The 26,126-nt window shown below is 47.7% G+C and overlaps 1 protein-coding gene across 1 annotated transcript in view; it reads right to left on the bottom strand.

The window, feature by feature from the left end:
* Positions 1 to 26,126, bottom strand: part of LOC139232679 (E3 ubiquitin-protein ligase RNF167-like) — a 103,423-nt gene that overhangs the window by 36,386 nt on the left and 40,911 nt on the right. Inside the window, exon 9 of the mRNA XM_070863148.1 lies at positions 24,988 to 25,081. Coding sequence (XP_070719249.1) covers positions 24,988 to 25,081 — 94 coding nt within the window. The remainder of the gene's footprint in view (positions 1 to 24,987; positions 25,082 to 26,126) is intronic.

The raw sequence follows: 26,126 nt of genomic DNA, 5'->3' as shown, positions 1-26,126 counted from the left end.
AGGGATGAGGGGGTTGACTTATGAGGAAAGGTTGAGGAGGTTGGGCCTCTACACATTGGAATTCAGAAGAATATGGGGTGATCTTATCGAGACGTATAAGATTATGAGGGGGCTTGACAAGGTGGATGCAGAGAGGATGTTTCCACTGGTGGGGGAGACTAGAACTAGAGGGCACGATCTTAGAATAAGGGGCCGACCATTTAGAAGAGAGATGAGGAGAAATTTCTTCAGAGGGATGTAAATCTGTGGAATTCGCTGCCTCAGAGAGCTGTGACACTGAATAAATTTAAGACAGAAATAGAGTTTTTCTTAAGCGATAAGGGGTTAAGGGGAGCGGGCAGGGAAGTGGAGCTGAGTCCATGATCAGATCAGCCATGATCTTATTGAATGGCAGAGCAGGCTCGAGGGTCCTTATGGCCTACTCCTATTTCTTATGTTCTTAATGTCCTCACGCATCCAATTTCAATCCTATCACCACGATGGCTAATGACAAGCCACCCCGTTTATATACAAGAGTGTGGGAGGGGAAAATCCAGTCAAATAGTGTGCGAAAAAGAACAGCAGGACATATGGGCAGGGTGGGGACAGTTAAGAGAGATCTGTACACAAATGCACAAATTCAGAAAAGGGCAAGGTGCAAACTTCCAAGGGATGAGAAATAAATTGATCCCTGGAGTGAACTGGCGAGAACTGTTTATGGGTACTCCGACATACAGTGAGAAGTATTGGGTATGATATTCAACTAGTGCATCCACACACTGCCCCAGGCAATCCCAACTCAAGTATCACACACCACATTCTTAAGCCACTTATTTAGGGTGGAGTAGCCAATGTTGAACAAGGGTGTGAGGATAAACCCAGCAACTACAAGCCAGTCAATTTAACCTCAGTGGTGGGACAATATTATCATTTGGACAAGTCCGGATTAATTAAGGAAAGCCAGCAGAGATTTGTTAAAGGCAAATCATGTTTAGCTAACGATTGAGTTTTTTGATGAGGTAACAGAGAAGGTTGACGAGGGCAATGCAGTGTGGTGTACATGATAAAATGCCACGTAATAGGTTTGCCAGCAAAGTTGAAGCCCATGGAATAAAAGGGACAGGGGCAGCATGGATACAAAATTGGCTCAGTGACAGGAAACAGTAGTGGTGAATGGTTCTTTTTCAGACTGAAGGAAGGTATACAGTGGTGTACCCCAGGGGTCAGTACTAGGATCACTGCTTTTCTTGATGTATATTAATGACTTGGACTTGGGTGTACAGGACACAAAGTAGAGTGAGCAGTGATAGACTTCAAGAGGACATAGACAGTTCGGTGGAATAAGCGGACACGTGGCTGATGAAATTTAACGCAGAAAAGTGTGAAGTGATACATTTTGGTAAGAAGAACGAGGAGAGGCAACATAAACTAAAGGGTACAATTCTAAAGGGGGTGCATGAACAGAGAGACCTGGGGGGTATATGTGCGCAAATCGTTGTAGGTGGAAGGCCAGATTGAGAAAGGGGTTAAAAAAGCTTACAGGATCCTGGGCTTCATAAATAGAGGCACAGAGTACAAATGCAAGGAAGTTATGATGAACCTTTACAAAACACTGGAGCTCAACTGGAGTATTGTGTCCAATTCTAGGCAGCGCACTTTAGGAAGGATGTAAAGGCCTCAGAGAGAGTGCGGAAAGGATTTACAAGAATGGTTCCAGGGATGAGGGACTTCAGTTACGTGGATAAACTGGAGAAACATAGAAACATAGAAAATAGGTGCAGGAGTAGGCCATTCAGCCCTTCGAATCTGCATCATCCAATATGATCATGGTTGATCATGCAACCTCACTACCCCATTCCTGCTTTCTCTCCATACCCCCTGATCCCTTTAGCCGTAAGGGCCACATCGAACTCCCTTTTGAATATATCTAACAAACTGGCCTCAACAACTCTCTGCGGTAGAGAATTCCACATGCCCACAATTCTCTGAGGGAAGAAGTTTCTCCTCATCTCGGTCCTAAATGGCTTACCCCTTATCCTTAGACTGTGACCCCTGGTTCTGGACTTCCCCAACATCGGGAACATTCTTCCTGCATCTAACCTGTCCAATCCCGTCAGGATTGTTTATGTTTCTATGGGTTGTTCTCCTTAGAGTAGAGAAGCTTGAGAGGAGATTTGATCGAGGTGTTCAAAATCATGAGGGGCCTAGACAGAAAAAAAAAAAGAGAGAAACTGTTCCCATTGGCAGAAGGGTCGGGAACCAGAGGATGCACATTTAAAGCAATTGGAAGAACCAAAGACGACATGAGGACAAACGTTTTTACGCGGTGAGTGGTTAGGATCTGGAATGCACTGTCTGAGGGGATGGTGGAGGCAGATTCGACCGTGGCTTTCAAAAGGGATTTGGATAAGTACCTGAAGGGAAAAAGTTTACAGGGCTACGGGGAAAAGGCGGAGGAGTAGGACTGGCTGAAGTGCTCTTGCAGACAGCCGGCACGGGCTCGAGGGGCCGAATGGCCGCCTTCTGTTCCTATTTCTTACGTTGTGTTCACAGTACATACCCCCAACAGGTAGAAGCTTCACATGCCCGTTAAGCAACTATGGTCAACAAGCGAGGTTGAGAGACAGCTCGTGTCCAGCACAGAAACAGGCCATTCGGCCCAACTGGTTTGTGACGCCGTTTGTGTTTCAGGAGGCTTTTCTCATCCAACCTTTATCCCACACCATCAACATATACTTCTATTCCTTCTCCCATGTACTTGTTCAGCTTCCCTTTAAATACATCTACGTTAGTCTTCTCAACCACTCCCTGTGGTAGCAAGTTCCACATTCTCACACTCTCTGGGTAAAGAAGTTTCTCCTGAATTCCCCAGTGATAGCCCGGCCCCCCCGGCTCTGGTCTCCCCCACAAGTGGAAACATCTTCTCTGCATCTACCCTATCAAATAATTTCATTATCTTAAAAACCTCTTAGGTCACCCCTCAGCCTTCTCGCCTGGAGTAAAAAGAGAGCCAAGCCTGGTCAATCTTTCCTGATAAGTATATCCTTTGAGTTCTGGTATCATTCCTGTGAATGTTTTTCGTAGCTTGTCTAATACCGCTATATCCTTTTTATATCAATTAGTCTCCTCTTATCTTGAGACATCAAATATCGACACGGTTATTTGAAATATCAAAATATTAAACTCCAGCCAGGTTGAAGGATTATCAGCAGAAACAAACGGCAACTAACAGAATGAACACGATTCACTAGGATGTGAATAACAGCATCAATAATAGCAGAATCCAAACCCTGCAGTCACTTGTGAACTCGCTTGTGCCTTCGCAGGTCGGATGACCGAGTGAATCCCTTCCCACACTCCGAGCAGGTGAACGGCCTCTCCCCAGAATGAACTCGCTGGTGAGTCAGTAGGTTTGGATGATTGTGAATCCCTTCCCACACTCTCAGCTCCATTTTTGATCGGAGTGGTGAGATCGGGGCCCAGGAGAGGCGAAGGTTTGGGGGGGGGGGGCAGCGATCTATGGATAGTAGGAGCACGTGTGCGCACTAGGTCCGTGCAGCAGAGCAGGTCTCCAGTCGTCTTGGTTAACCCTAGCCACTGGACCAAGACCTCACTCTGTCAAGCCCGTGTGGTGGCTGGTGTGCAACGGCCACCCCACGTTAAAAAAATCCACCCACAGGCATCTTCCACCCTTCAGGATGTAGTTCGGGAACTAGAATGTCAGGTCCCTCGTTGAAACACCCGTGAACTCATCCTTTTTGGTGTGGAAGTGGGTCATCCTCGATATGAGGGACTGCCTAATACTACTATCCTTTTTATAACATGGGGACCAGAACTGTGCACAGTACTCAAAGTGTGGCCTAACCAAGGTTTGATACAAATTTAACATAACTTTTCTGCTTTTCAGTCCTATCCCTCTAGAAATGAACAGATGCTTTGTTTGCACTTTTATGGCCTTGTTAACCTGTTTGTTCCTTTACCCCATTCCGAGTGTATTAAACTAAAAAGAAAAGGCTTATATACAAATGCAAGGAAAGCTGGAAATCCAGCACACTCGGAGCTATAAAGATCAACGGGTGCAAAGAGGTGCAAAAATGGAATATGACAAAAAGGTTATCATAAATATATTAAAGGAAAGTGTTAAAAGGCTATGTGGGCCCATTAAAGACAAGCACAGACATACCTATAATGAATAATAAGGAAATGGCAGACTTGTTAAATAAAGACTGTTTTCAAAGTGGAAGAAGGGGATGAAATACCAGTGGTACAAGGGAACATAAAATAAATCAATGAGAGACTTAACAGATTTAATACAAGAAAAAAAATGGTAATGGAAAAAATTATGGGATTTAAGACAGACAAATCGCTAGGTCCAGACATTGGGCCCAATTTTGCCCAACCCCTTTTTTCGGCGCGCTTACCTTAAGTGCGCCAACTTTGCGCGCTAGAAAGGGCGACGTAAAAAAAAAAAAAAAGAGGCCCCAACCTGGCAGCTCTTCAGAGTTCCCGACATGACGCGCATTCTGAAGTGGGGAGGCAGAGCAATAGGCCAGCGCTGGAAACAGTGCCGGCACCTGTGCGCATGCGCAGTGAAGTCTGCGCGCATGCTCCTGCCCTCCCAGCATGTCCTGCGGGCTGTGAGTAGGATACGATGCTCGCAGCCCCTATCCACGGCCAAAGGGGCGCCCCGATCTCGCCGCACCCTATCCCCGGCCAAGTGGCCTCCCGCACCAGCCGGCCGGCTGAGTTCCCGGGCGAGATAGGACTTTCGGTTTTATTTTTTATTTATTGGTTGTGCTCGAGAGTTTTGATGGGGGGGGGGGGCGCAGAGAAAGAGAGCGAGAAAGAGTGTTTTGTATACCAGCATATATATCTCTCTCTCTTCCAGATCGCCTGGATGGGTCGGAGAGGAATTTGCAAATGTTACTCCATTATTTGAGGGAGGGACCACTGCCTCAGTAATTGCCAACCCATAACATAGGCTGTGGGGAAATAACTGGAATTGAGCAGTTACCGCTGAGCGCCTGAACAAACAACAGAAATTTACAGCGCAGCAGGAGGCCATTTCGGCCCATCGTGTCCGCACCGGCCGCCAAAGAGCCGCACGGCCCTCGGTCAGCAGCCCTAAAGGTTACATATAAACCTATGAGCAATAGCGGAAAGGCAAAGAGCACCCAGCCCCAACCAGTCCACCTCACACAACTGCGACACCCCGTACACTGAAACATTCTTCACTCCACTCCACCCCAACCGGAGTCATGTGATCTCCTGGGAGGCGCAAAAACCAGATTAAAAACCCAGGCCAGTTTAGGGAGAAAGAAATCTGGGAAAATTCCTCTCCGACCCATCCAGGCGATCGAAACTAGTCCAGGAGATCACCCTGGCCGTATTCGATTCCCTGCAGTACTTACCATTATAACTGCTCCGTCCAACAAAAGGTCGTCCAGTCTAATCCCAATTACCAGCTCTCGGTCCGTAACCCTGCAGATTACTGCACTTTAAGTGTCCATCCAACCATCTCTTAAAAGCGGTGAGGGTTTCTGCATCCACCACTCTTCCAGGCAGCGAGTTCCAGATCCCCAACAAGTGTCAGATGATCAGAGAGTCAGCAGGAATTGGTAACGGGTTGGTCATGTCTGACTACTTGAATTTTTTGGAGGAGGTCATCAACATGGTGGATAGGGAAGCGTCTATATGGACTTGGAAAGACATTCAATAACCTTCCGCACAAGAGATCATCAAAACTGAAGGCACACTGAATTGGAAACATCATTGTGACTTGGGTCAGTAATTGGTTGACAGACAGTAGGGATAAAGGGTTCTCTGATCACTGGGATAACAGGGATCTGCACTGGAGCCTCAGCTTTTTAACCACACAAATGACTTCGATGGGAAAAAGTTGTATATTCAAATTTGTAGAAAAAGTTAGGAGGCAAATTTCAGTGCTTGGGCAACAAGTGAAATGAATGAAATGTAGGCTGGCAGTGTATGGAGTGTGACTGGGCAGCGACACCTCCAACCCCATGCACCTCAAAACAGCAGCAGGCAGCTCTCGAGAGCATTTCATGATCTCGAAGTTTAGGTGAAAAGGGCAGATTGGAGCGATGACCAACTCAGTTCTGTAATCTCATTCTACCTACCCTCAGGGCAATGAGAACGTGGCTGCTTGCAGTATGATTTAGCAAGGCATAAAGAGGAAGTTACATCAGCCCAACAGCTCAGCTAATGGCTGAGTGCTGCAACTAGACATCAATCGTTCAGTAGAGCACTAGCAATTCAAACTGCTACGTGAATTTGACTACTTGACGGCTTCGGTTACAATGGCGATTACTCTGAAGGACATGGGAGTGTTTAAGCTGGCCATTTCACAAAATCTAATGGTCACTTGCTAACTAACAAGAGGCCGAAAGGTTAAAGTCAGAGGAATCCCAAGTGTCTGAGTACTGCAGTAACCTCAGAACAAGCTGTTGCTGTGTGAGCCCAGAGTCAGCAGAGTATAGTACTGAACCATGAATGGTCTTTAGATCAAACTGGAGTGTCTCTATTGCCATGCAGCACATCACCCAATGTAACACCTGGCGTTACATTGAACTCAACTACTTTCTCCAAGAGTGAAAATCACCCGCTTTAATGCAACAGAGAAAAGATTTAGAATGAAAATAATTCAATTGCAGAATGACGGAAATCCTAAAGACAGGTCATTGGCCACAAAGCCATTTTGTGTAAAGCTACAAGAGAAGGCCAAGATGGCACATTTAGGAATCGGATCGTATAAATGGTCCACGGCCATTAATCACCTGTGAAACAGGAATGTGGGGAGCCTTGCAAAACACTTTGCGGCATTTGCGAGCTGATGGCCCGGTACACAGAATCACCAGAGGGTGTAATGCAGTGTCACACAGAGCAGGAAGAGCCCAGTGTGTACAGGGTTAGGTATACACACGCACACACAGCAGGAAGGGCCCAGTGTGTACAGGGTTAGGTATACACACGCACACACAGCAGGAAGGGCCCAGTGTGTGCAGGGTTAGGTATACATACGCACACACAGCAGGAAGGGCCCAGTGTGTACAGGGTTAGGTATACACACGCACACACAGCAGGAAGGGCCCAGTGTGTGCAGGGTTAGGTATACATACGCACACACAGCAGGAAGGGCCCAGTGTGTACAGGGTTAGGTATACACATGCACACACAGCAGGAATAGCCCAGTGTGTACAGGGTTAGGTATACACACACACACACACACACAGCAGGAAGGGCCCAGTGTGTACAGGGTTAGGTATACATACACACAGCAGGAAGGGCCCAGTGTGTACAGGGTTAGGTATACACACGCACACACAGCAGGAAGGGCCCAGTGTGTGCAGGGTTAGGTATACATATGCACACACAGCAGGAAGGGCCCAGTGTGTACAGGGTTAGGTATACACATGCACACACAGCAGGAATAGCCCAGTGTGTACAGGGTTAGGTATACACACACACACAGCAGGAAGGGCCCAGTGTGTACAGGGTTAGGTATATATACACACAGCAGGAAGGGCCCAGTGTGTGCAGGGTTAGGTATACACACACACAGCAGGAAAGGCCCAGTGTGTACAGGGTTAGGTATACACACGCACACACAGCAGGAAGGGCCCAGTGTGTACAGGGTTAGGTATACACACGCGCACACAGCAGGAAGAGCCCAGTGTGTACAGGGTTAGGTATACACACGCACACACAGCAGGAAGGGCCGAACACGAACGCACACATGCAGCCCAGTGTGTACAGGGTTAGGTATACACACACACATCAGGAAGGGCTCAGTGTAGATGGAGTTAGGTGCTGACACACAGTGGTACAATGAGCCTACTGCTATTGGGGACAGGGTGGAGCGGGGGGGGGGGGGATTTCCTGTCTAGTCATAGCCATTTTACAGTGCTCTTGTGGCCACTGGCCAAGGACAGGGTCAGGATTGTCCGTCATGGTCAGGTTTCCCAGAGACTCATTGCCTCGGTTGATGCAGGTGGTGGTGGGGGCGAATGCAACCGTTCCCCTGCAAGCAGAGGGAGAAGGGGAGAAGTTTGGAAGGAGGTGGGGGTGGGGGGGGGGGGGGGGGGGGGGCGGTTGAAAGCTCCATCTAATTCTGCACTGCAGCTAGTAACAGCACCCATTTCAGAGTGGCAGGGCAGCACTGCGATTTTACCGACACCAGCACAATAAAATCAAATGAGCACTTTTGTCGGCATTCTACTCTAGCCATTAGTCACCCTTGTCGGTGAGGAACTAAAATCTCCTACAGTTGCAGAGTTCTGCTGCTCTGCAAATGCAAAGTGAGAGACAAGAACTCCACCACTTCCTTTCCACTAGTGGCTGCAACACAGGAAGGAGAAGTAAACACTTCCTGTTTTTCAAAAGTCAAGGGGAAGCTGATTTAAAAAAGGAGTGAATCTACTGAAATGCCATGCTGTTGGCAATTGGGAAGAAACTGATAAATAAGCTGAGTTTTTCAATATTCTGTAAATTCAGGATGTTTTTGGAGTGAGCCAAGGCCCTTTACATGACACACAAGCTGAACTGCACGCACGGTCCCACACAGGCTTCTTACTGAAACACAGGCTACAGAGGAAGAAAGTGACCATTGCGATCACGGCCTTGCTTATTCCTCACATAATGCTGTGTCAGAGAAACACACAAAGCACCTGCTGAGGAGACAAACTCCTGAAAACAGTCAAATAATAGACAAATCAGCCATCGTCATATTCAAAAACTGCCCAACGTGTTTTCGGTCTCCACCATCTCTTGCTGGCAGCAGTGTCCTTCAATCACGCAGCACTGTTTAACCCAACATGTACTCAGACACACCCATCAGCACGGGACACCCAGATTAACACACAAACAGAATTTGAATTAGTGCAGAGGTGAGGATACGCCAAGTAGCGATGGGGTGCTTTGTAGGAGCTATACTGTCACACCGACCGAGAGGGAAGGAGGGAGGGAACGACACACCGACTGAGGGAGGAGAGAGAGAGCGAGTTGCTCCAAGTGTGTGATGATTTTGAGATGGTCGACGTCATCAAAGCCCTGGTTGCCGCTTTGGAGCGTGGGCAGGAACATCGGCAGGGCCCAGGTACAGAGGACTGGGAAGGTCGGGGCGGATGAGCGGTGAGTGCTTGTGGCGAGGTGCGGTGAATGTTTGTGGCAGAGGAGTGGCGAGAGATCGTGGCGGAGGTGCGACAGATGAGGGTACGGGGCCCAGGAGAGGCGAGGGCCCAGGGGCAGCACGGGCCCAGCCCGCACTGTGCAATATGTGCGCGCACTAGGTCCGTGCAGCAGAGCAGGTCTCCAGTCGTCTTGGGTAACCCTTGCCACTGGACCAAGACCTCGCTCTGTCAAGCCCGTGTGGTGGCTGGTGTGCAACGGCCACCCCACGTTAAAAAAAAAATCCACGCACAGGCATCTTCCACCCTTCAATTGGAGTTGAACATCAGGTCCTTCATTGAAACACCTGTGAACTCTTGCGGAAGTCATCCTCGTTCGAGGGCCTGCCTATGATGATGATACTGTCAAATGGGACAGGCCAGCAACACAGGCAGAGATTTTCCCTCATGGGGCAGTCATTCACCCTGCTTCACCACGTCATAAAGTCCAACTAATCCCAGTCTGGCCTGTGTCCCCCTCACGTACTCCCATTACCCCCCTCATTTAGCAAGCTTCACAACACATGCCATCACACACCCTGCGCCTTATCCGTTCAACCTTGTGCCCGAATCCCACCCAGCAGTGGTCAAGCTTCCAATCACCACACCCCTGCCCACAGAACTCTCACTGTGCCTCTTTGCTCACTTCTCTCAGGAACCTCGGAGAAACCGAGCTTTCCGACAGGACTTTGTGTTTCCTTCCCTGTCCCCATTCCTCACTCACCGTGGTGTTCCTTTTTTCCTCTATTTGTAAGTACTCCCGTCATTTTTCAAAACGGTGTAAAAAATAAATAAATAACGTGGAAAGCTTTGGAACCTAACGGGGGGGAGCCGAGCTGAACGAACAACATTATCAGCCCGAGATTGCAGCAAGATTCGCAGGGTGAAGCAATCACTTGTGCAATGCAGTCACCCTGATGGAGGAGCTGTTAAATGATTAGAGTTTGCAGTAAACCTTGATGGGAATTGCAAGCCTAAAGGATAAGCATCAAAGCGCTACACTGAATTATTCATGCTGGATAATTGTATCGCCTGATCCCAAACACTGAAGATGCACGACATTGAGACACAAGAACTGGAATCACATCGCCCTTGCACCACAATGGAATATGGTCACAGCAAGCAGCCCCATCTTGTTTCATGTTGCAACATGGCAACCTCAAACAGATTAAGGCTCCAGGCTGCTCCTCATTTCTGTTGAGAAGTGGATTAGAAAGATAACAACATTGCTCGATTTACAGGGGAAAGGGCGGGGGAGTGGGACTAGCTGAGGCGCTCGTGCAGAGAGCCGGCACGGGCTCGACGGGCCGAATGGCCGCCTCCTGTGCTGTAACCATTCTACAATTTTGTTCTGTTCAGAGTTACATAGAAAATTGGTGCAGGAGTAGGCCATTCGGCCCTTCGAGCCTGCACCACCATTCAATAAGATCATGGCTGATCATTCACCTCAGTACCCCATTCCTGCTTTCTCTCCATACCCCTTGATCCCTTTAGCCGTAAGGGCCATATCTAACTCCCTTTTGAATATATCAACAAAACTCTGCGGTAGAGAATTCCACAGGTTAATAACAGAGTGAAGAAGTTTCTCCTTATCTCGGTCCTAATTGGCTTACCCCTTATCCTGAAGACTATGACCTCTGGGAACATTCTTCCTGCATCTAACCTGTCCAGTCCCATCAGAACTTTATATGTTTCTATGAGATCCCCTCGCATCCTTCCAAACTCCACAGTGAATAGCAAGGGGATTTGAGTATAGGAGCAGGGAGGTCTTACTGCAGTTGTACAGGGCCTCGGTGAGGCCTTACCTGGAATATTGTGTTCAGTTTTGGTCTCCTAGTCTTGCTATTGAGGGAGTGCAGCGAAGGTTCACCAAACTGATTCCCGGGATGGCAGGACTGACATGAGGAGACTGGATCGACTGGGCCTGTACATACCATTTGCCTTCTTCACCGCCTGCTGTACCTGCATGCCAACTTTCAATGACTGATGTACCATGACACCCAGGTCTCGTTGCACCTCCCCTTTTCCTAATCTGCCGCCATTCAGATAATATTCTGCCTTCGTGTTTTTGCCACCAAAGTGGATAACCTCACATTTATCCACATTATACTGCATCTGCCATGCATTTGCCCACTCACCTAACCTGTCCAAGTCACCCTGCAGCCTCTTAGCGTTCTCCTCACAGCTCACACCCCACCCAGCTTAGTGTTATCTGCAAACTTGGAGATATTACACTCAATTCCTTCATCTAAATCATTGATGTATATTGTAAATAGCTGGGGTCCCAGCACTGACCCCTGCGGCACCCCACTAGTCACTGCCTGCCATTCTGAAAAGGACCCGTTAATCCTGACACTCTGCTTCCTGTCTGCCAACCAATTCTCTATCCACGTCAGTACATTACCCCCAATACCATGTGCTTTAATTTTGCACATCAATCTCTTGTGTGGGATCTTGTCAAAAGCCTTTTGAAAGTCCAAACACATCACATCCACTGGTTCTCCCTTGTCCACTTTACCAGTTACATCCTCAAAAAATTCTAGAAGAATTTCCCTTTCATAAATCCATACTGGCTTGGACTGATGCACTGCTTTCCAAATGCGCTGCTATTTCATCTTTAATAATTGATTCTAACATTTTCCCCACTACTGATGTCAGGCTAACCGGTCTATAATTACCCGTTTTCTCTCCCTCCTTTTTTTTTAAAAAGTGGTGTTACATTAGCTACCCTCCAGTCCATAGGAACTGAACCAGAGTCAATAGACTGTTGGAAAATGATCACCAATGCATCCACTATTTCTAGGGCCACTTCCTTAAGTAGTCTGGGATGCAGATTATCAGGCCCTGGGGAATTATCGGCCTTCAATCCCATCAAGTTCCCTAACACAATTTCCCACCTAATAAGGATTTCCTTCAGTTCCTCCTTCTCACTAGATCCTCGGTCCCCTAATATTTCCAGAAGGTTATTTGTGTCTTCCTTCGTGAAGACAGAACCAAAGTATTTGTTCAACTGGTCTGCCATTTCTTTGTTCCCCATTATAAATTCACCTGATTCTGACTGCAAGGGATCTACGTTTGTCTTCACTAATCTTTTTCTCTTCACCTATCTATAGAAACTTTTGCAGTCAGTTTTTATGTTCCCAGCAAGCTTTCTCTCATACTCTATTTTCCCCCTCCTAATTAAACCCTTTGTCCTCCTCTGCTGAATTCTAAATTTCTCCCCAGTCCTCAGGTTTGCTACTTTTTCTGACCAATTTATATGCCTCTTCCTTGGATTGAACACTATCCTTAATTTCCCTCGTTAGCCACGGTTGAGCCACCTTCCCCGTTTTATTTTTACTCCAGACAGGAATGTACAATTGTTGAAGTTCATCCATGTGATCTTTAAATGTTTGCCATTGCTTATCCACCGTCAACCCTTTAAGTATCATTCGGCAGTCTATTTTAGCCAATTCACGTCTCATACCATCGAAGTTATCTTTCCTCAAGTTCAGGACCCTAATCTCTGAATTCGGGGACAATACTTTGCTGTTCTAGGCGGATAGAGAAGTAGAGTGAGGCAGACAGGCTGACGAACCCACTCTAGCCCTGGAGTTGGTTCTTATACAGATCAGCCATGATCTAACTGAATGGCAGAACAGACTCAAGTTACCATGGTGCCTTTCTGACTAGAAACCTGCCCAACGTTCTTGTAGAGTCAGCACAGAAAGAAACCAGGAAAAACTCAAAATTCTTAAATCAATGGAACAAAGATATTTGCCTAAAATAAGTGTTGAAATGGTACCCTTTAACCTGCCTGAAGGACACAGCCTAATGGAGTGTCCTTTACAAGAGACGGAGAAGCATTAAACCAGCTGCACTTTCATTTTGACTTTCCCCAACAGCACAACACACAGTGTGGTGCTAAACTATACTGAGCAGCAAGGTCACAGATTGGGCCCCTGATGTGTGTGTGTGGCGCGTTAGACCTGCCCGTTTAATCTGGGCAGGCCGTAGAAAGTGACGGGGAGAGATCATCTTACACCACAAAACAAAATCTTACCACACTTGTTGAAAGGACTGTGCTACGTCCCGTTATTAGTTATGCAATGTACAACAGCCTCTTGCTTCTGCAAGTGGCCTCCACATATACCCACACAGCAGTGAAGTCAAAGTAAGGTCTGGATTGGCAGATAGTCTGTAATCTCGCAAGGGAACGGTAGTGTAGTGGTCATGCTACTGGTCTGGTAATCCAGAGGCCTGGAGTTCAAATCGCAGCTGAGGAATTTAAATTCAATTAAATTAACCATGGAATTTTTTTTTTTAAGTTGGCATCAGTGATGGCGACCATGAAACTACCGGATTGTCGTAAAAACCTATTTGGTTCACTCATGTCCTTTAGGGAAGGAAATCTTCCACCCTTACCCGGTCTGGCCTACATGTGACTCCAGACCCACAGCAACGTGATTGACTCTTAACTGCCCTCTGAAATGGCCCAGCGAGCCAGTTGTTCAAGGGCAATTAGGGATGGGCAATAAATGCCGGCTTTGCCAGCGACGCCCACATCCTGTGAACAAAAAAAATATACAGTACGCTTTTAAACGGCCTTGAAATTATTTTGTGGTTTCATTGTTTCGCATTTCATAGAGCATCGACTAGTTTATCAATACGGCAAGTGAGAAACTTCAGTTGAATGCATTAAGCTTTAATATGAAACGCTGAACAAACTCAGAGAGCAACCTGGATTAGAGTGTACCTAACTACTGGCTGTGATAGAAACATAGAAAATAGGTGCAGGAGTAGGCCATTCGGCCCTTCGAGCCTGCACCACCGTTTAATATGATCATGGCTGATCATGCAACTTCAGGACCCCATTCCTGCTTTCTCTCCATACCCCTTGACCCCTTTAGCCCTCAGGGCCACATCTAACTCCCTTTTGAATCTATCTAACGAACTGGCCTCAACAACTTTCTGTGGTAGAGAATTTGTCAAGCATGATTTTCCTTTCATAAATCCATGCTGACTTGGACCGATCCTGTCACTGCTTTCCAAATGCGCTGCTATTACATCTTTAATAATTGATTCCAACATTTTCCCCACTACTGATGTCAGTGTTGGCCTAGTCTACTCAATCTCTTCTCATAGGACAATCCCCCCATCCCAGGAATCCATCTGGTGAACTTTTGTTGCACTCCCTCTATGGCAAGTATATCCTTCCTTCGGTAAGGAGACCCAAACTGTGCACAATACTCCAGGTGTGGTCTCACCAGGGCCCTGAATAACTGCATTTGTACATCTGGGGACTGGTTCACTGTGGAGATGGGGCTTCGAGCTAATTAACCTCTCCAGCTCTCACTCTGTGCTCTAGTGGAGCTCCATTTCGCGCCATACCCCAATAAGATGGACTGCACGAAGCCATTAACCTCACACTGCACAATGTGAACTCTGGGAAACGTGGTGCTGACGCAAACAGGAAGCGCCTGAACTGATAACTAGCTTCACCACAACCACTCGCCCGACATACTGATACTCGGCTTCCGAAATTAAACTTTACACATCAGTAACCAAGTCTTACTAGTGAGTCAAATATCTACCAACAAAGTTTCCATGTTAAAAAAAAGTTTCCACTCAGTACCAATTCAGCACATTTTCATTTCATTTTAAATAATGCTAGTCTAGAGATACTTTCACCGCACTGAACAGTTCTTCGGCGCGACATCTTAAACTTTATTCATTTATAGTCTAACCAAAGCTTCCGGTTATTTTCATTCTCGTTTTCACCCTGCCTTGCGTGAAGGCTCTGGGATACTGCTTCTGTTCACAGTGCTGCTCCTTGATACTTCACTGCATTTGTCAGGCTGCTTGTGTAATAAGCACAGGCAGCGAGTGTTGGTAGGCTGAGCCCAATCCTAGCACCATTCAATGTCCAGAAGGATAGGACTGGGATCTTTGGCTGATCCTTCCTCCCTAGCCCAGATCATAGAGGCCGATGTTAGTGCACAAACCACTACTTTAGCCAAGCTCAGCTAACTCAGAACAGGCCAGGCATGAACCGGGGACCTGAAGAATGCACTATTTGCCAGCTTTGCATATGGATTGAAGCCTCACAGGTCAGGTGCCGCACCGAACAGGTGCTTGTACACAGGTACAAAAAGTAACCACGATTTAGACAAAGGAATTGAGTGTAATATCTCCAAGTTTGCAGATGACACTAAGCTGGGTGGCAGTGTGAGCAAGATGCTAAGAGGCTGCAGGGTGACTTGGACAGGTTAGGTGAGTGGGCAAATGCATGGCAGATGCAGTATAATGTGGATAAGTGTGAGGTTATCCATTTTGGTGGCAAAAACAGGAAGGCAGATTATCTGAATGGTGACAGATTAGTAAAAGGGGAGGTGCAACGAGACCTGGGTGTCATGGTACATCAGTCATTGAAGGTAGGCATGCAGGTGCAGCAGGCAGTAAAGAAAGCAAATGGTATGTTGGACTTCCGAGCGAGAGGATTTGAGTATAGGAGCAGGGAGGTCTTGCTGAAATTGTACAGGGCCTTGGTGAGGCCACACCTTGAGTAGTGTGTGCAGTTTTGGTCTCCTAATCTGAGGAAGGACATTCTTGCTATTGAAGGTTCACCAGACTGATTCCCAAGATGGCAGGACTGACATAGCAAGACTGGATCAACTAGGCTTATATTCACTGGAATTTATAAGAATGAGGGGATCTCACAGAAACATAAAATTCTGACAGGACTGGACAGGTTAGATGCAGGAAGAATGTTCCCGATGTCAGGGAAGTCCAGAACCAGGGGTCAGTCTAAGGGGTAAGCCATTTAGGACCGAGATGAGAAACTTTTTCACCCAGAGAATTGCAAACCTGTAGAATTCTCTACCGCAGAAAGTGGTTGAGTCCAGGTCGTTGGATATATTCAAAAGGGAGTTAGATGTGGACCTTACAGCTAAAGGGATCAGGGGTATGGAGAGAAAGCAGGAGTGGGGTACTGAAGTTGCATGATTATATTGAATGGTGGTGCAGGCTCGAAGCGCCAAATGGCCTACTCCTGCATCTATTTTTTGTGTTTCTATAAAGGCGATTGCAATGTTGGCCTTTATCTCAAGGGTGCTGGAATACAAAGGGGAGGAGGTGATGCTTCAATTGTACTGTTCAGACCCAATCTGGAGTAACGGCATTCAGTTCTGGGCACTGCATCTCAGGAAGGACATAATGACCTTGGAGAGGATGCAGCACAGAGTGTGTTAAATTAGGACAGTTGCATAGTCTAGGCTCGACTTCCCTTGAGTTGAGAAGACTGAGGAGCGATCTAAATCGAGGAATTTAAAATGTTAAATGGGATTCAATAGGGTAAATAAAGAGAAAATCTGGTGGGGGAAATCCAGAAGGAGGTATCAAAGTTGGAAACAGTCCATTCAGGGGTGATGTCAGGAACTTTCTCCCTCAAAAGGCTCTGGGTGCTGGAGGTCAACTGGAGCTTTCAAGACTGAGATCAATCGATTTTTGTTGGGTCAGGAGCGAAGGCGGGTAAATGGAATTGAGGTGCAGAACAGCCAGTTCCTATGCGCTGCTGATCTCCCCCAGCCAGCGGCAGTTGGTGAGAGGGGAGCGGCCTATCAAAAGCCCAGCGGGAGATCGAGAGCCAGCGGCAGTTGGTGAGAGGGGAGCGGCCTGTCAAAAGCCCAGCGGGAGATCGAGAGCCAGCGGCAATTGGTGAGAGGGGAGCGGCCTATCAAAAGCCCAGCGGGAGATCGAGAGCCAGCGGCAATTGGTGAGAGGGGAGCGGCCTGTCAAAAGCCCAGCGGGAGAGAAAGGAAAATAGAAGTAGAAAGTAATCAAAAAGTGACGTCACAGCCAATGGGGTAAGTGATTGGCTGGTGATTGGTGAGTAGCTTTTCTTTTCTTTTTTATATCAGTAAGTGAACTTTAGCATTGTTACTACCAATTTAAGTGTATCTAAGGTTAAGACATGGCAGGAGAGCTCGGTCACGTGATATGCTCCTCCTGTACCATGTGGGAACTCGGGGACACTTCCGGTGTCCCTGGGCGCTAAGTGTGTGGGAAGTGTATCCGCCTCGAGCTCTTGACGGTCCGCGTTGCGGAATTGGAGCTGAGGGTGGATTCACTCTGGAGCATCCATGATGCTGAGAATGACGTGAGTATCACGTGTAGTGAGTTGGTCTTACCGCAGGAGAAGGGTCCACAGCCAGATAGGGAATGGAAGACCAGCAGGAAGAGCAGTGCAAGAAAGATAGTGCAGGGGTCCCCTGTGGTCATCCCCCTGCAAAACAGATACACTGCTTTGAGTACTGTTGGGGAGGATGACTCATCAGGGGAGGGCAGCAGCAGCCAAGTTCATGGCACCGTAGGTGGCTCTGCTGCAAAGGAGGGCAGGAAAAAGAGTGGGAGCGTGATAGTAATAGGGGATTCGATGGTGAGGGGAATAGATAGGCGTTTCTGCGGACGCAACCGAGACTCCAGGATGGTATGTTGCCTCCCTGGTGCAAGGGTCAAGGATGTCTCGGAGCGGGTGCAGGACATTCTGAAATGGGAGGGAGAACAGCCAGTTGTCGTGGTGCACATTGGTACCAACGACATAGGTAAAAAAAGGGATGAGGTCCTACGAAAAGAATTTAAGGAGCTAGGAGCTAAATTAAAAAGTAGGACCTCAAAAGTAGTAATCTCGGGATTGCTACCAGTGCCACGTGCTAGTCAGAGTAGGAATCGCAGGATAGCGCAGATGAATACATGGCTTGAGCAGTGGTGCAGCAGGGAGGGATTCAAATTCTTGGGGCATTGGAACCGGTTCTGGGGGAGGTGGGACCAGTACAAACCGGACGGTCTGCACCTGGGCAGGACCGGAACCAATGTCCTAGGGGGAGTGTTTGCTAGTGCTGTTGGGGAGGAGTTAAACTAATATTGCAGGGGGATGGGAACCTATGCAGGGAGACAGAGGGAGACAAAAATGAGGCAAAAGCAAAAGACAGAAAAGAGATGAGGAAAAGTGGAGGGCAGAGAAACCCAAGGCAAAGAACAAAAAGGGCCACTGTACAGCAAAATTCTAGAAGGACAAAGGGTGTTAAAAAAACAAGCCTGAAGGCTTTGTGTCTTAATGCAAGGAGTATCCGCAATAAGGTGGATGAATTAACTGTGCAAATAGATGTTAACAAATATGATGTGATTGGGATTACAGAGACGTGGCTCCAGGATGATCAGGGCTGGGAACTCAACATCCAGGGGTATTCAACATTCAGGAAGGATAGAATAAAAAGGAAAAGGAGGTGGGGTAGCATTGCTGGTTAAAGAGGAGATTAATGCAATAGTTAGGAAAGACATTAGCTTGGATGATGTGGAATCTATATGGGTAGAGCTGCAGAACACTAAAGGGCAAAAATCGTTAGTGGGAGTTGTGTACAGACCTCCAAACAGTAGTAGTGATGTTGGGGAGGGCATCAAACAGGAAATTAGGAGTGCATGCAATAAAGGTGCAGCAGTTATAATGGGTGACTTTAATATGCACATAGATTGGGCTAGCCAAACTGGAAGCAATACGGTGGAGGAGGATTTCCTGGAGTGCATAAGGGATGGTTTTCTAGACCAATATGTCGAGGAACCAACGAGGGGGGAGGCCATCTTAGACTGGGTGTTGTGTAATGAGAGGGGATTAATTAGCAATCTCATTGTACCTTGGGGAAGAGTGACCATAATATGGTGGAATTCTGCATTAGGATGGAGAATGAAACAGTTAATTCAGAGACCATGGTCCAGAACTTAAAGAAGGGTAACTTTGAAGGTATGAGGAATGAATTGGCCAAGATAGATTGGCTAATGATACTTAAGGGGTTGACTGTGGATGGGCAATGGCAGACATTTAGAGACCGCATGGATGAATTACAACAATTGTACATTCCTGTCTGGCGTAAAAATAAAAAAGGGAAGGTGGCTCAACCGTGGCTATCTAGGGAAATCAGGGATAGTATTAAAGCCAAGGAAATGGCATACACATTGGCCAGAAATAGCAGCGAACCTGGGGACTGGGAGAAATTTAGAACTCAGCAGAGAAGGACAAAGGGTTTGATTAGGGCAGAGAAAATGGAGTACGAGAAGAAGCTTGCAGGGAACATTAAGGCGGATTGCAAAAGTTTCTATAGGTATGTAAAGAGAAAAAGGTTAGTAAAGACAAACGTAGGTCCCCTGCAGTCAGAATCAGGGGAAGTCATAACGGGGAACAAAGAAATGGCAGACCAATTGAACAAGTACTTTGGTTCAGTATTCACTAAGGAGGACACAAACAACCTTCCGGATATAAAAGTGGTCAAAGGGTCTAGTAAGGAGGAGGAACTGAGGGAAATCTTTATTAGTCGGGAAATTGTGTTGGGGAAATTGATGGGATTGAAGGCCGATAAATCCCCAGGGCCTGATGGACTGCATCCCAGAGTACTTAAGGAGGTGGCCTTGGAAATAGCAGATGCATTGACAGTCATTTTCCAACATTCCATTGACTCTGGATCAGTTCCTATCGAGTGGAGGGTAGCCAATGTAACCCCACTTTTTAAAAAAGGAGGGAGAGAGAAAGCAGGTAATTATAGACCGGTAAGCCTGACCTCAGTAGTAGGTAAAATGATGGAATCAATTATTAAGGATGTCATAGCAGCGCATTTGGAAAATGGTGACATGATAGGTCCAAGTCAGCATGGATTTGTGAAAGGGAGATCATGCTGGACAAATCTTCTGGAATTTTTTGAGGATGTTTCCAATAAAGTGGACAAAGGAGTACCAGTTGATGTGGTATATTTGGACTTTCAGAAAGCTTTCGACAAGGTCCCACACAGGAGATTAATGTGCAAAGTTAAAGCACATGGGATTGGGGGTAGTGTGCTGACGTGGATTGAGAACTGGTTGTCAGACAGGAAGCAAAGAGTAGGAGTAAATGGGTACTTTTCGGAATGGCAGGCAGTGACTAGTGGGGTACCGCAGGGTTCTGTGCTGGGGCCCCAGCTGTTTACATTGTACATTAATGATTTAGACGAGGGGATTAAATGTAGTATCTCTAAATTTGCGGATGACACTAAGTTGGGTGGCAGTGTGAGCTGCGAGGAGGATGCTATGAGGCTACAGAGTGACTTGGATAGGTTAGGTGAGTGGGCAAATGCGTGGCAGATGAAGTATAATGTGGATAAATGTGAGGTTATCCACTTTGGTGGTAAAAACAGAGAGACAGACTATTATCTGAATGGTGACAGATTAGGAAAAGGGAAGGTGCAACGAGACCTGGGTGTCATGGTACATCAGTCATTGAAGGTTGGCATGCAGGTACAGCAGGCGGTTAAGAAAGCAAATGGCATGTTGGCCTTCATAGCGAGGGGATTTGAGTACAGGGGCAGGGAGGTGTTGCTACAGTTGTACAGGGCCTTGGTGAGGCCACACCTGGAGTATTGTGTACAGTTTTGGTCTCCTAACTTGAGGAAGGATATTCTTGCTATTGAGGGAGTGCAGCGAAGATTCACCAGACTGATTCCCGGGATGGTGGGACTGACCTATCAAGAAAGACTGGATCAACTGGGCTTGTATTCACTGGAGTTCAGAAGAGTGAGAGGGGACCTCATAGAAACGTTTAAAATTCTGACGGGTTTGGACAGGTTGGATGCAGGAAGAATGTTCCCAATGTTGGGGAAGTCCAGAACCAGGGGTCACAGTCTAAGGATAAGGGGTAAGCCATTTAGGACCGAGATAAGGAGAAACTTCTTCACCCAGAGAGTGGTGAACCTGTGGAATTCTCTACCACAGGAAGTAATTGAGGCCAATTCACTAAATATATTCAAAAGGGAGTTAGATGAAGTCCTTACTACTCGGGGGATCAAGGGGTATGGCGTGAAAGCAGGAAGGGGGTACTGAAGTTTCATGTTCAGCTATGAACTCATTGAATGGCGGTGCAGGCTAGAAGGGCTGAATGGCCTGCTCCTGCACCTATTTTCTATGTTTCTATAAGAGCATAAGAAATAGGAGTCGGCGGCCATTTGGCCCCTCGAGAGCCTGCTCCGCCATTCAATAAGATCATGGCTGATCTGATCCTGGCTTCAACTCCACTTCCCTGCCCGCTCCCCATGACCCTTATCTTTCAAAAATCTGTCCATCTCCACCTTAAATACATTCAATGACCCAGTCTCCAGAGCTCTCTTAGGGAAGAGAATTCCAAAGATCTTGCGTCTAAGCCCCATCCCTCAACTTCCCAACTCCATTGAAGAACGTGACCTGGGATTTAAATTAACAGCAAGCCAGGAGGCCATTTTAAAATGCTGGAGTTGGCACTCCCTCCCTTCAGGTATGGGCACCCCAGGCCACACAGAGTGCTCATCAAGCTTTTACAATGTCTTCCATCCTGCAACTCTGTCCCCAGACCTTACAGCTTTTTTCTCTGCCCTGCTATAATTCGTCGTCATCATCATAGGCTGATCCTCGAAGCGAGGATGACCTGCTTCTACGCCAAAAAGGGACGAGTTCACAGGTATTTCATAGAACCTAATATTCCGGATCCCAAACCACATCCTGAAGGGTGGAAGATGCCTGTGCGTGGATTTTTTTTTTAAAACATGGGGTGGCCGTTGCACACCAGCCACCACACGGGCTTGACAGAGCTAGGGTCTTGGTCCAGTGGCAAGGATTAACCAGGACGACTGGAGACCAGCTCTGCTGCACGGACCTAGTGCGCTCACACATATCGCACAGTGTGGGCTGGGCCCCGTGCTGCCCCTGAGCCCTCGCCTCTTCTGGGCCCCAGATTCACACCTCTCCTGGGCCCTGGTCACTTCCCTGTACCCTCTTGCCACTCCTGCTGTGCCTGCCCGCACTGCAATCAGTGACCGGGCTTCGTAGCCATCGCCTTCCTGCAGCAGCACGCGCTGCTCCCTGTCGTGGCATGCCACTGCACACTGCTCCCTCCGATGGGCCATAATTACAGTCTGTCCCTCTCCTTAGCTAGCATCTGTAACAGGGTGTGTGACCATTGGTTGAGGCTGGAATTCCAACTTGAGGCCGCTGTGGGAGCAGAGTCGCATAACTGGAGCTAAAGATTTGCGCACAGCAAGCTCCCACAGACAGCAATGTGATAATGACCAAATAATCTGGGGTTTTTTGAGATGTTGATTGAGGGATAAATATTGGCCCCAGGACACCGGGGAGAACTCCCTTGCTCTTCTTCGAAATAGTGCCGTGGGATCTTTTACGTCCACCCGAGAGGGTTGAACGTCTCATCCGAAAGACGGCACCTCAGTGCAGCGCTCTGTCAGCACTGCATGGAGATGTTGGCCTAGATTTTGTGCTCAATTCTCTGAAGTGGGGGGCTTGTGCCCACAACCTTCTGTCTCAGAGGCGAGATTGCTGCCCACTGAGCCACGGCTGACACCCAACGTGCACGAGTGGCTTTCAGAAGCTTTCTGGTTTGGAAAAGAATGGTGAATACGTCTACGGGGTTTGAACAATCCTTAAAACCGTCACATTCTGCACGCAATTTCTACAGCTGTGAAAATGGAAGGTTTAGCAATTAGAGTGCTTCTTCGCCAATTGCTCAATGTGTTTACCGAGTGAGTGCTGAACCACAGAGGTTCTAACCCTGCTCTATGCAGAGTTAGCAGATTTTAGCTACGGAGGGGAAATCACCCAAGGGCTTGGGTTCAGCTGTGATGCCCCGTAGCTGAACAGCACACTGACTGACAGTCACCTGGCCAGTCTCATATGAATAAAAGCCAACGGGGGTAAAAAAAAAACCTTCAAACCGCTGGTGAGAGCAGCAGAGACAGCATCGTGGCATGAAGGCAGTTTTGGGAGGTGGAACTTTTCATTGCTAGTACTGTACGAACTGTTATAGCTCAAGGGCTCCACCTGCAGGCAGCTTTCGACAATGCTCTACCCACACTGGAAGTTTTGGATGAACAATTGGGCCAATTTACACCCTCTCCATCTTAACACAAGTTTGAACAAAATGGTGGCATGATGCATGGATCCTTTTTACTAAACATCCCCACCCCACACAAAAAAAAGTCAGACCTAAATCTCAGGTGCTTAGTAAGCGTGCAGCTCTGGTGATGCAGGCTCGAAGGGCCGAATGGCCTACTCCTGCACCTATTTTCTGTGTTTCACATCACTCCAAATTACGTGCAAAATGTTTGAATAGTCAGAGGCTATATTTATTAAGGCATAAAGCTGTTAACAGTCATGATTTCACTTTAGGAAACACTAAACGGCTCCCCTGATGGCACAGTGAGTAAACGCAGAACTCAGCGTGGCACGGAGTCACATCGGAGGTCCCATCACCAGTCTGGGCCGAGTTCACCGTTCTCAGGTGGGGCATCAGTGGGGATCGAAAACTGGTCTGCACACTTCTAGAGTGGGAGGGACCAAGGATACCATTGCTGAATGGTGCTCAGTGGTCCCTGCTGGGATGGCAGATAGCTGTGGACTTCGGCCTCCATCGCATCGCCTGCGATGACGTCACTACAGCTGAACAGGAAGAATGGCCACTTGGGGGGGGGGGGGGCACAATCGGTGGAATCGCACCCCGCCACAACCAAGTGCGATTGATCATGGGGTGATGAATTTGTTCTCCACTTTGCACTGGTTGTCAGGTAAACGGATTTCCCACCACACCTACAACTGCATAAACATCAAGAGGAAAATCTCAAGTCACCAAGCCACGTCCAGCACTCTAACTGCACGGGCTAAGGCAGCAACCCCCATGCAATGTCCTGGTCCAGAAAAGTCCGGATTACACTAGGCAGTTTATTTGTATCATAAACTGGGAGAACCAGTGGATGTGGTGTATTTGGACTTTCAAAAGGCTTTTGACAAAGTCCCACACAAGAGATTAGTGTGCAAAATTAAAGCACATGGTATTGGGGGTAATGTATTGACGTGGATAGAGAACTGGTTGGCAGACAGGAAGCAAAGCGTAGGAATAAACAGGTCCTTTTCACAATGGCAGGCAGTGACTAGTGGGGTACCACAAGGTTCAATGCTGGGACCTCAGCTATTTACAATATACATCAATGATTCCCGCAGTGACAGGACTGACATATCAAGAAAGACAGGATTGACTGGAATTTAGAAGAATGAGGGGGGATCTCAGAAATATATAAAATTCTGACGGGATTGGACAGGTTCGATGCAGGAAGAATGTTCCCGATGTTGGGGAAGTCCAGAACCAGGGGTCACAGTCTAAGGGTGAGGGGTAAGCCATTTAGGACCGAGATGAGGAGAAACTTCTTCACTCAGAATTGTGAGCATGTGGAATTCTCTACCACAGAAAGTTGTTGAGGCCAGTTCGTTGGAGATATTCAAAAGGGAGTTAGATGTGGCCCTTACAGCTAAAGGGATCAAGGGGTATGGAGAGAAAGCAGGAATGGGGTACTGAAGTTGCATGATGAGTCATGATCATATTGAATGGTGGTGCAGGATTGAAGGGCCAAATGGCTTACTCCTGCACCTATTTTCTATGTTTCTATAGGAAAGGTGGGGTAAATTGGTGGGGGCGGGGGGAAAAACTGGGTTAAAACAGGTCAGGGGTATGGGACAGCATATGTTGGTGATACATTACAGCACCACAGTGGCACTTGGGGCTATTGCTCACTAATGCACAAGCATGGGTAGTGTCGAGGCACCCCCTGGTGGACACACAGTCACACAGCAATAGACATTCATTCTGCACCGACTGTCACGAAAGGCTTCTCACTCAGGAAGCTGCAAACAATTCTCTGCTTTGCCCAATCTTAAAAAATGCCGTCTACGGCACCAGTGCGAATCATGTGCTGCCATTTGCGTCAGGTGGCAATTCTCCCCGTGTCCCTACCTTTGTTGAATTTATGAACTGGGATTTTCTGGAGTTGGTCCTTTGACAAGCGGTTCCTCCGGATTCGGCGCCGATACTGCACACATCTCACTATCTGCAACACACAAAATAAAGAGGGGTCTCAGGCCATAGGAGAGAGACAATAACCTCGTGCTATAGGTGGCACAAAATCACTCAAAAGTCCCGTCAGTTTGAGACACTGCAAGCCCTTCAAGCTTGTGCGGCTCCGCACACAAGCAACATTTGTCTCTTGGAACAAGCATGTGACACAGCAGCACAGCTGGGAACTTGCTGGTCAACCCAGTTACTATGTATTAAAACAAAACATTTCTCTATCCACTTTACAATAAACACCAACAAATATATTTCCACTGCCCAAGATGGCGAGGCAGAGTTGAAACAGACAACTAGGCTCTGGTTGGTCTGTCTGAATAATGTCAGTTAAACACCCGTGCTTTCTCAACTTGCGACTTTGTGTGCATCACTGTTCCGCACTGTTAGAACCCCTTCCTATTTGAGAGAGGGGGTCACTGCTCACTATATTATATTGTGAGCCACCCCGACCCGTGAGAGAACACCGCAGGTCGGGGCTATAAATAGAGCTGGAGCACCAGGCCCTGGCACAGCATTGGCAAAGGTGCGGCGAGGGATCGTGACGAAGGTGCGGCGAATGAGGGTACGGGGCCCAGAAGAGCCGAGGGCCCAGGGGCAGCACGGGCCCAGCCCACACTGTGCGATACATGTACGCGCACTAGGTCCGTGCAGCAGAGCAGGTCTCCAGTCGTCCTGGTTAACCCTTGCCACTGGACCAAGACCGAGCTCGGTCAAGCCCCGTGTGGTGGCTGTTGTGCAACGGCCACCCCACGTTAAAAAAATCCACCCACAGGCATCTCCCACCCCCTTCAATTGGAGTTCAGGACTGGAACATCGGGTCCTTCATTGAAACATCTGCGAACTTTTGTGGAAGCAAGTCATCCTCGTTCGAGGGACCGCCTGTGATGGTCTGCCTGCGCAGAGGTTTAGTCATTCACTGAGTTCTATAGGGGTGTTACAAGCACCCTCAGTAACCCGAGGTGGGGGAAAAGATCAGCCAGAATGCCTGGTGCTAATCCTGATCCAGTGACTCTTGCTGGAAAATC

Source organism: Pristiophorus japonicus, chromosome 20 (assembly GCF_044704955.1).
Source record: "Pristiophorus japonicus isolate sPriJap1 chromosome 20, sPriJap1.hap1, whole genome shotgun sequence".
NCBI lineage: Eukaryota > Metazoa > Chordata > Chondrichthyes > Pristiophoridae > Pristiophorus > Pristiophorus japonicus.
This window is presented reverse-complemented; position numbering and strand designations above follow the sequence as displayed.